The following is an 11604-nucleotide window of genomic DNA, read 5'->3' on the forward strand; positions in this document are numbered from 1 at the left end:
CTAAGTGCTGTCAAACAAGGTGATATGTCTAGGCAGATATTCCTTTGAATCACATAGCTATTTGGGTACAGTACAGTACAGGTGCATCATCAAGTGCCGGCTGGTTACATTACTCGTAGAGTCGGAGAACAGGTTGGAAATGTGTTGGGTGGGTTCTTAGACTATGACAAGAACAACAATACAGGTGTAAACCTTGATGTGAGGAACCCGTTGAAGAAGGACATGCGAATCAAAAGACAGGGGGTGACTGGTTTACAGTGATTTTTAAGTATGAAAAGTTAGGAAATTTTTGTTTTCTTTGTGTGATTTTAGGTCACACTCAAAAATGTTGTCCTAAGTGGGATTAAGTGGGTGATGATGTGTGTGGAGTCTATTAACTACTCTGTGAAGGTCAATGAAGACAGCGAGTCCTATATTCCCTAGTAGGGGCCTACGACAAGGAGACTCTCTCTCTCCTTATCTTTTTATCTTGTGCATTGAAGGATTGACAGCGTTGATTAGACAAGCTGAAAGGAATGGTTCCTTACATGGTGTTTAAGTTTGTAGGAATGCTACGATCGTGTCACACCTATTGTTTGCAGGGCCGAGTCTAATGAGGCTGCCACTCTAAAGAATATTTTAGCAACGTTTGGCGAAGCTTCCGGCCAACTTGTTAATTTCCAAAAATCTGAGGTGTTCTTTGGCAGAAAAGCTTCTGATCAAATTAAAACTGAAGTTGCTGCAGTGTTGTATGTGAACATAGCATTGGGTACAGGCAAGTATTTGGGACTACCTTCTATGGTAGGTAGAAGCAAAAAATCATTGTTCAAATTTATCGAAGATCAAGTATGGCAGAAAATTAATTCTTGGAGTGGAAGGGCGTTATCAGGAGCCGGTAGAGAGGTGCTTATCAAATCAGTACTTCAATCTATTCCTACTTACACGATGAGCATTTTCTTGATACCATCATCTTTGGGCGATGACATACAAAAAATGATGAATTCTTTTTGGTGGGGTTCTAAGAGGGGTGGCAACCAAGGCATTCATTGGCTATCTTGGGACAAGTTGTCCATGGCAAAGGATGCAAGAGGTATGGGTTTTCGTAATTTATATGCTTTTAATATTTCTATGCTAGCCAAACAAGCTTGGAATATTTTGACCAATTCCCAATCGTTAGTCGCTAGAGTTCTCAAAGCTAAATATTTTCCAATTGGTGACTTGTTGGGAGCTAAGATTGGTAGTAATCCGAGTTACACTTGGCGAAGCATTTGTTCTTCTCGTGTTCTTTTGAAAGAAGGGCTGCGTTGGAATATCGGGGATGGGTCACATATTCATGTGTGGTTGGACAATTGGGTGCGTAGGCCGAATGGTTCAAAGATTCAGCCTGTGACTTTTCCGATTAGTAACAATTTACTTGTGTCTGATTTAATGAGTGCAGAGGACAAGCAATGGGATGAAGATGTCGTTCGGAGTTTGGTTGGGGCTGAGGATGTTGACAGTGTGCTTAATACACCTCTTTTAGATTCGGTGACGGTGGACTCGCTTACATGGTGGCCGGATTCTAGAGGTATTTTTTCTGTCAAGTCTGCTTATCATCTAGCCGTCAACAATTTAATCGATACTTCTTACTTGCGTGTGAATGGTGATTGGTCTTTAGTTTGGAATTTGGAAGTGCCACCAGTGGTGAAAATTTTTATGTGGAGTGTTACGTGATCGCCTTCCAACCAGAAGCAAGCTTATCACAAGGTACAATGCTCTCGATATTGTGTGCGTTGTGATGCGTATGGTGAAAATGCTTGGCATCTTTTTGTTACTTGCCCAATTGCTATAGAAACTTGTAAATCTCTTGGGTTATGGAATATTATTGAAAAGCATGTGATGACTGCTGATGGTATGTTTGATCTTTTCTTTACTGTTACGAATCAACTGCCTCATGTAAAGCGTTCCATGTGGTGTACGACAATGTGGAGTTTATGGAAGAGTCAGAATTTGAAGTTATGGGATGGGGTTGATGAGGTTGTTACAACGATATATCAATGTGCTGCCACGTTCCTCAATCAATGGCAATGGGCAAATTTGAAGCATACAACTACAAATGCTACAAGTTCTCTCCCGCAGGTAGTTAAGTGGACGAAACCGCCTTATGGTAAAATTAAGTGTAATATAGGCATTTGTCTGAGAGATCATGATGTACGTTTTGTTAGAGCCAAAACTTTGTGCTTGGCCTCCTAACTCACAGTCAAAGAAGGCGAAGCTTTTGGTTTACTCCAAGCAATCAAATGGGTAGGTGAATTGGGGCTGAACAATGTTATTTTTAATTTGGATGCTAAGAGCGCAAGACAACACATGATCTATCTTATTTTGGGTTTATTATTAAAGATTGTAAATCTTGTTTACTAAACTTATGTTCAAGATGTTTTCTCTCCCCCACCCCCCGTGAATCTTTTATACCCCCAATATTCCAATTTTGCCCTTGCAGAAAAATTCGGTTCGCAAAAACCGAATTTTTACTAGTGCAAATTCAGAGTAAATTTCAGTTTTTAGAAACCGAAATTTGTTTTCAAGGCAAAAAAACACTTCGGTTTCTACGAACCGAAGTTTTTTTCAAGGGCAAAATTAGAAATTTAGGGGGATAAAAGATTCACGGGAGGTGGGGGGAGAAAACATCTATGTTCAAACTCGTTGGTTGAGTTCTCTAGGAGGCAAGCTAATATGGTAGCCCATAAGTTAGCTAGGGCGGCTATATATACGACTAGTCCTTGTATGTTTGATTTGATACCAAATTGTATAGCTACTGATATTGTCGAAAAAAAATTACTACAAATTATGATTTTTTATATTAAATATTGATATTACATACACTTCCAAACAACTAATCAATCTAATCTAGAGGATGGTCTAACATTGTTTTTGAAAGTAATTCTAAGTTAGTGGTGGATGCTATTCATGCCTCTCATAATGGTGCTTCAGAATTAAGTTCTATTATCATGTCTATTAAATCATTACTTTGTTGTAATTCGAATTTTGAGATCAAGTTCATTAAGCGACAAGCGAACATGACGGTTCATACCTTAGCGAGAGCGGCCATTTCTTGGTCTAGTCGCACTTTGTTTGATTGTATTCCTCAATGTATTGAACCTAGAATAATGCTAGCAACACACTCTTTAACAAACACACTCCAACACACTCTCTTTTATTGGTTGAAATTTACATGGGTCCCATAAAAAAATGTGGACCCATATAACTTTTATGGGACCCATATAAATTTTAACTAATAAAAGAGAGTGTGTTAGAGTATGTTTGTTAAAGAGTATGTTGCTAGCAATCCTCATTGAACCTATTATCCTTAATGAAATGAGTTAAATTTGTTTGTTTAAAAAAAAAAATCTAATTGATCCAAGTGGACGGAGAGGGAGTAGTATGTTTGTTACAATCTGAAAAGGAGGGAAAAAGTGAAAGATAAATTCAGTGCTCATGATGGAAGAAACGCACACGCGCGAGAGAGAGAGAGGCAAGATTAAGGTGGTGAGCGACGGAGCATTGCGGTGGAGATCACATTGGAGTTTCGGTTCCCTACAGATGGAACCTGTTAGTTCCTATAGGTTGCAGCCAAAAGCGTTGATTCTGTACAACAATTTTCACAGTAAAATAAACCATAATCATTACTTCTACGATTACTGGTATATCATTAACATTAATTCAATCTAAGTAAATATTTCAATTATTTTCACACTTAATGTTTTTGAACAATAATTTTTAATGTCGTCTATGTGTTTGTGATAATTCCTAGCTGGGACATAATACTTGTACATGAAGAATAGTCTAAACTCTAAAGCTTGACTCATAAATGCATTTTTTGAGTCTTCTCCTGAATCTTTGCAAAGTCACTTTCCTACTTTAACTATATGTCTCATAATTGTGCAATCATCAATGTGGATTAAATATCATTGACCGAGATACATGTGCAAGGAGGGTTTCATGAACCCAACTTGGAGTCCCATATCGGAAGTCATGAATCAGGTGTGAGCTATGAAGCACGGACACAGACATGGACACCGGACACGACACTGACACGTCGACACCGATAAAAATTTGGAAAAGTGATATAATTTAGTGTAATCATAAGTGTTGGTGTTGGTGTCAGACACGGACACCGACACTGTCCGACACGGACATGCCTAATCTGAGGAGTGTCGGTGCTTCCTAGGGTGTGAGGGCTTATATAGGATTGGACGACCCTCCCCTTTGAATCATGGCTTTAAGGTGGAGTTAGGTTCAATCCGTATCATTTTTGGACAGTTAGTTGTAGAGTGATTCATACAATTTAAAAATTCAAGCACCAATCACTTTTTGGAACAACAATTGTGGCTTATCTGTTTGTAATAATTTCTAGCGCTTGAAATTATTACAAGTTTATCAGGTGTACCATGTACGTTCCAGCTAGAAACTATTACAAGAAAGGGTGTAGAAATTGTTAAGCTTAATATTTTCACGAACTTATTCCCTCGTAATTGTGTACCGGTTTCTGTTTCTTATGGTAATTGTCACTTCCTTAAAAAACTCTAGATCTCCGATGAGAATTGCAACTTCCTCTAGCAACCATAGTTGGGATGGACCGAGATTCCCAGCAGTCGGGAAAAGCCCGCATTCACGCAGTCGTCGTGCTCGTAGCCGTCCGATAAGTTTGAAAATTTTAGATTTTTAAAATATAAAGTAAATCTATATTTTTTTAAGTTGACTGTGTGAATCCGTATTCATGCAGGTTGATTCATTTTCTCATTGTTGGTGTCTGTGAGTTTCTGTTGTGCTAACCGCGGACTAAACAATTGCACAGATGATATGTCTTAGAAATGAGTATTTGGCCTAACTCAACCTTACAAAACCGGCTTGTAAGGTGAGGATTGCCTCTAGTTTATAAACACTTAGTCAGGCCATCTCTCAACCAATGTGGGACTTCTTAACACACCCCCTCGCGTCCAGCGCTATTGGGCTTGGTACGCGGATATAAATGATAGGTGGCCCGATATTGGGTGGCCCAATGGATCTTGGAGAGACTCTGATACCATATTAGAATTTTAGAGGCCTATACTCAACCACAAAAGCTAGCTTGAGAGTTGAGGTTTGCACTACACTTATAAAGGCTATCTTTAGCATATCTCTAGCCAATGTGGGACTTCTAACACACCCCCTCACGTCCAGAACTGAACAAGCTGGAACGTGGGATCAACATCAACGGGTGGCCCAAATATGGGAGGTCTCCACGACAAACAACAAATTTGGGGGGAGATTTTGGTTATCCAAGTAATAAAGACCATTCAATTCTCTCGCATTTCCAATTGTCCTCCCCGAATGCTTATCTTGAAAAACACAAGCATTGTCATAAAAAATAGCATTACATGATAGGTTTTTGGTGAGTTTTTGTATGGAAATTAGGCTAGTAGACAATTTGGGAATGTGAAGGACATTTCGTAGGATTATAGATGGACTTATTTGGATATCTCTTTGACCTGCTACAGTTAAAAGAGTACCATCTGCTGTGGATATTTTCTAGTTACTGAGACAAGGTGAATAAGTGGAAAATTGTGTGGGTAAGGGTGTCATGTGGTCAGTGGCTCCAGAATCCAGTATCCAATATTGGTTATAGGGTTTGTCCGAAGCATTAAATCCAACAGAAAATTGAGACTTATATGCCAGAGAAGTTGTAACCGTTGTTGGTGTCTCCAATTCACTAAGAAAAGATTTCAATATCTTTATTTCATCTTGGTTGAGTGGAACAAATCCTTTTTTTTGACATATTGACCGATGTCATGTGATTCTCTTAATAAGGAGAACAAAATAGCAAAAAATCCAAGTTTTTTTTTTAATGAACAGTGACGCAGGAACAGTACTGCTAGTAACAAATCCTAATCCTGCAATGAAGGCAATTAGGGTTTATGACCGCAATGAAGGCGGCTAGGGTTTATGCGGAAGCAAGGCCCTCAAAGAACGAGAGCTCTGATACCATGTGAGAATTGAGTATTGGGCCTAACTCATCCTTACAAAACCAGCTTGTAAGGTGAGGATTGCCTCTAGTTTATATACACTTAGTCAGGCCATCTCTCAACCAATGTGGGACTTCTTAACAATATGCGACAATGACAAGGTTGTAATATATTTGTAACAATTCTTAAAAAGGAGGGAAAAAGTTAACACAAATTTAGTGCCCACGATGCAAGAAACCCACACGCGCCAGAGAGAAGCTTACGGTCGTGAGCGGCGGAAGAGTAATCACATTGGAGTTTCGGTTCCCTACAGATGGCACCTGTTAGTTCCTGTAGGTTGCAGCCAAAAGTGTTGATTCTATACAACAATTTTCACAGTCAAATAAACCATGATGATTACTTCTATGATTACAGGTATCATTAACATTAATTCAATCTAAGTTAATATTTTTGAACAATAATTGTTAATTTGGTTTGTGTTTGTGATAATTTGTTGCTGGGACATAGTACATGCAGAATAGTCTAAAGCTTGACTTATAAATGCATTTTTTGAGTCTTCTCCTGAATCTTTCCAATGCCACTTTCCTCCTTTAATTATATGTCTCACAATTGTACAATCATCAATGTGGATTAAACATCATTGGCCCAGATACTTGACTTTAATTTCTATTCTTTATGGACAGTTAATAGTGGAGTCTTTCATCAATGCACTTTATAGAATTGTTGTATGAATGCACACTCATCTTAGTCTCTGAAATTAATGAAATTTGAAATATGATCCTTAAATTTGAAAATTCTTAATTACACTGATAAGTGCGTTTACTTGCATGATAGTTCTTATGCTATAAATGCTTAAATAAGCGGTTTACCAAACGGGGCCCAAGTTGGTGATTTACACTGATAAGTGCGTTTACTTGCATGGTGGACTTGCTCTTGCTTCTTAAATTCCAAATATACTATATATATTGAGACCCTCTACCTCTAAATTGTTGATATATCTGAACTTCTCTTTTCCTTATTAATATTAAGATGACCACTTCATCTCAATTTTTCTTTCTTTCACTCATTGTCATTTGGTTCATATCTCTAACAGCTTTTGCTGCTACTACTATTGACCCCAACGAAAGTATGTATTTATACAATAGCTCCCAAATAATAAAGAAATATCTTTAATTTGATCTTTATTTTCCAGTCTTTTTATCTAAGGTTTCATGTTAGTTTAAATATCATGTATGTTTTTACTCATAATTTCTATATATAATTCTCTATATATATTTGATGATATGTGTTTAGAAGATTATTCAGTACTTAGCTAATAGTGGTCAATTGTATACTTAGAGAATGCTCTCAAAGATATAGCTAAGTCACTTGGTAAGAAGGATTGGAACTTCGACATAGATCCATGCAGCAACAAATCTAACTGGGTTATGCCTATGGCTGAGACTCCCATATTGAGAATTATAGTGAGCATTGTTTCCTGTAACTGCTTTATTCCCGGTGATAACTTCTGCCATGTTGTTTCAATGTAAGTCTATTTTCTGTAGAATTGACCCTTTGCTATCATTACTTCTAATCATTTAGAGGTAGGAATTGACATTGTATGAGTTTGATCGTTGTAGTAAACTTAACTGGTATACTTATTTTATACCCTATATGTAAGAAATTAGGGCTGAATGAATAATTTCTATTATATATTAACATTGAGAGGTACATAGAATATATACACAGTTTCTATGCTAATTAAGGAAGGACTGAATAAAGGAGATCTCATCTAATCATAATAATCTGTACACTAATAGAAGGGATATTATTTATTTCCTAAATAAACATATTTCTCTAATTATTGCAAGATTTTCCACACTCCCCCTCAAGCTGGTGAATAGGTGTTATCCATTCCCAGCTTGGATATAATCCTTTCAAAATTGTGGCTGTTTAGTCCCTTAGTTAGAACATCTGCAAGTTGATTTTGAGAAGACACAAATGGTGTGCATATTAAGCCACTGTCAAGCTTTTCTTTGATGAAGTGTCTATCTACTTCAATATGTTTGGTTCTATCATGCTGCACTGGATTATGTGCTATGCTAATTGCAGATTTATTATCACAATAAAGCTTCATTGGTTCCTCCCACTTTATGTTCAAGTCCTCAAGGATGATTTTCAGCCAAAGGAGTTCACATATACCTTGTGCCATGGCTCGAAATTCTGCTTCAGCACTAGACCTTGCTACCACACTTTGTTTCTTACTCTTCCAAGTCACAAGGTTTCCTCCAAGGAAGGTACAATACCCTGTGGTTGACCTTCTATCCACAATTGACCCTGTATAGTCAGCATCTGTATAGGCTTCAAGACTAACATTCCCATTTCGTTTGAATATAATTCCTCTCCCCGGGGTTCCTTTAAGATACTGTACAACTCTAATTGCAGCTAGTGTGAGATGAGTATATAAGTCTGCCCACAAGTCTTTGATACATCTCCTTGTCTACTGTAGCAGCTTCTTCTGCAATCCCAAGTTTTAGGTTCGAATCCAGTGGAGTGCTTGCAGGTTTGCAAGCTGATTTCCCAGTTTCTTTAAGTAGATCTGTTATATACTTCTGTTGAGATATAAAGATCCATTTCTTTGAGTGAGCTACCTCAATTCCCAAAAAATATTTCAGCCTCCCCAAAGTCTTGATTTCAAATTCATTGGCCAAGCATTGACCCAACATTTTCTGCTCCTCAACATCATTTCCAGTTAGTATGATGTCATCCACATATACCAATAACACAGTTACTCCCCCTGACTCTGAGTGTTTGATAAACAATGTATGATCTCCTTGACTTTGTTTATATCCCAGACTTGTCATAACTTTCGTAAATCTGCCAAATCATGCTCGTGGGGACTGTTTCAGCCCATACAAGGCCTTTTTCAATTTACACACTGTGTTGGCAGCACCTTTTCCACCATATCCTGGAGGCAACTCCATGTAAATTTCTTCTTCAAGTTCCCCATGTAAAAAGGCATATTTTACATCAAATTGCTGCAAATCCCAGCCATAATTAGCAGCAAGGGATAATATCACTCTTACTGTGTTCATTTTGGCAACAGGAGCAAAGGTTTCCAAATAATCAACTCCATAAGTTTGTGTGAAACCCTTGGCTACCAACCTTGCTTTATATCTCTCAATTGAACCATCAACCTTGTATTTGATTGTATATACCCACTTACACCCAACTGGTTTCTTCCCTGTTGGTAAAGTCACCAACTCCCAAGTATTATTCTTCGCTAAAGCTTCCATCTCTAAATCCATGGCAAGCTTCCATTTTCTATCAGATAAAGCCTCAGATAGGGTAGTAGGTGTTGAAGTGGTGTTTAAATTTGTAAGGAAGGCTCTATGGGCAGGTGAGCAATTTTTAAAGGATAGGTAATTTGAGAGAGGGTAAAGAGGGTGCTTAGTACATTCTCTGGGTTTTTTTCTAATGGCAATTGGAAGGTCATCGTTTTTAGTTGTTGCAGGTTCATTTGGTAAGTCAAAAACTGAAGGGTACTTAGAAATTGTTAACTCATTTGGTAAGTCAGAAGCTGAAGGGGTATTAGAAATCGTTACCTCATTAGGATCTTGATTATGGGTGGACTCTTGAACCTGCGTAGTGTCTGGAACAACCTTAAGTTTTCTAGAATAAACCAGATTTTTTCCATATCTGACATCCTCAATTTCAGGTCTGGATTGTTTGGAATGGTTGGTTTCACTTTCAGAGTCCACACGCTCGGGTTGAGTGGCCTGCTCAAATTGGCTAGCAGGTTCGAATGTCAAATCTGACAAAAGGTTTTCCTCATCTTCCCTCAAGTTCTCCCCCTGAAGATGAGGTTGACTAAAATAGCTCTCATGTTCATTGAAGGTAACATCCCTAGACACGAAGAATTTTTTGGATGGAGGGTGATAACACTTTTATCCTTTTTGTATAGAAGAGTACCCTACAAAGATACACTTTAAGGCTCTAGGGTCAAGTTTTCCCCTATCTGTACTATGAATATGAACATATGAAACACACCCAAATATTCTTGGTTTGAGATTATTTGTTGTAGACAGACACGGGTAGAAGGAGGATAAGGCATCCATAGAACTCTTTGATTCTAGAACTCTAGTGGGTAGCCTATTAATCAGGTGAGTTGCAGTGAGGACAGCTTCTCCCCAAAAGGACTTTGGGACATTATTTTGAAATAAAAGGGTCCGGGTCTGATTGAGAAGGTGCCCATTTTTCCTTTCCGCCACTCCATTTTGTTGTGGTGTTTTAACACAAGAAGACTCGTGGATAATGCCCTCTTTTTGACAAAAAGAATTAAGTACATTATTGAAATAGTCTTTGGCATTATCTGATCTAAGTCTCTTGATGTTAGCGCCAAATTGATTTTTTATCATGGAGTGAAAATTTAAAAAAATGGAGCTGACCTCAGATTTATGTTTAAGCAGAAACACCCATGTGACACGGGTGCAATCATCTATGAAAGTTACAAACCACTTAGCACCAGACACATTTGGAACATTAGAGGGGGCACACATCAGTATGAACAAGATAAAAAGGAAAAGTACTTATTTTATTGCTCATTGGAAATGATACACGCTTGTGTTTAGCAAGCTCACACACCTCACAATGAAGACTCTCAACATCTAACTTAGAGAAAAAAGAAGGAAATAACATTTTTATTATTTGGAAGGAAGGATGTCCTAAACGACAATGATAAAGGAGAATTTTTTCCTTGTTTGTCAAAACAGAAATGAGGGAATGCGGTAAGTCTTTCTTGGAAGATAAATCAGGATCTTCTAGATAGTAAAGGCCATTCCATTCTCTAGCATGTCCAATCGTCCTCCCCGAAATCTTGTCCTGTAACACACAATCATGGTTATGAAAAATAACATTACATGACAAGTCTTGTGTGAGTTTCTGTATTGATATCAGATTAATAGCTAATTTTGGAATATGGAGAACATTTTTTAGGGTCATTGAATGATTAATTTGGACATCCCCTTGGCCAGCAACAATTATAAGAGTGCCGTCAGCAGTGGCAATTTTCTTGTTGCTTGGACATGGAGAATAGGTACAAAAATGGCGAGGTAAAGGTGTCATGTGGTCAGTGGCTCCGGAGTCTAATATCCAACAGTGGTTAGAGGATGCATCTGAGACATTTAATCCAAAAGAAATTGGAAGCTTATCATAATTAAGAGATAAAAGTTTACCTGAATATGCCAAGGAGCTGGAACCTGATGGTTTCTCTAGTTTACTCAAAAAATTCTTCATTTTCTCAATTTCCTCCCGGTTAAAGTACACAGTTTCAGCAGATTTATTCCCTTCAGCAGCCATGTGGGTATACAGGGCCGGTTTTGGGCCTGGGCTTCCAGGCCTCCAGCCCAGGGCCACAAAAAAAAGGGGGCCACAAAAAAAAATAAAAATGGTAATAGGTAGTAATATTGGGGGGGTTTAAATAGCAACAATAGTGGCCCAGCAACATTTATGGCCCAACAAAACATAATTAGACAAAAAAAAAATTCATAATTAGATTAAAAAAAACGAAATCAAAATTTTATTTCATAATTAGATCCAAAAAAAAAACAAAAATATATTTCATAATTAGATAAAAAAAAAAAACAAAAGTTATATTTCAAAAAAA

The 11604-nt window shown here is 37.7% G+C and overlaps 2 protein-coding genes across 4 annotated transcripts in view; both read left to right on the plus strand.

The window, feature by feature from the left end:
- Positions 1–11604, plus strand: part of LOC123894914 (probable leucine-rich repeat receptor-like serine/threonine-protein kinase At3g14840) — a 103913-nt gene that overhangs the window by 12745 nt on the left and 79564 nt on the right. The window lies entirely within an intron of this gene.
- Positions 6929–11604, plus strand: part of LOC123894919 (probable leucine-rich repeat receptor-like serine/threonine-protein kinase At3g14840) — a 29169-nt gene continuing 24493 nt past the window's right edge. For both annotated transcript variants that reach the window (XM_045945050.1, XM_045945051.1), the window contains exons 1-2: positions 6929–7086; positions 7299–7485. In XM_045945050.1, coding sequence (XP_045801006.1) covers positions 6990–7086; positions 7299–7485 — 284 coding nt within the window. In that variant the 5' untranslated portion in view covers positions 6929–6989. The remainder of the gene's footprint in view (positions 7087–7298; positions 7486–11604) is intronic.

Source organism: Trifolium pratense, linkage group LG7, assembly GCF_020283565.1.
Source record: "Trifolium pratense cultivar HEN17-A07 linkage group LG7, ARS_RC_1.1, whole genome shotgun sequence".
Lineage (NCBI taxonomy): Eukaryota > Viridiplantae > Streptophyta > Magnoliopsida > Fabales > Fabaceae > Trifolium > Trifolium pratense.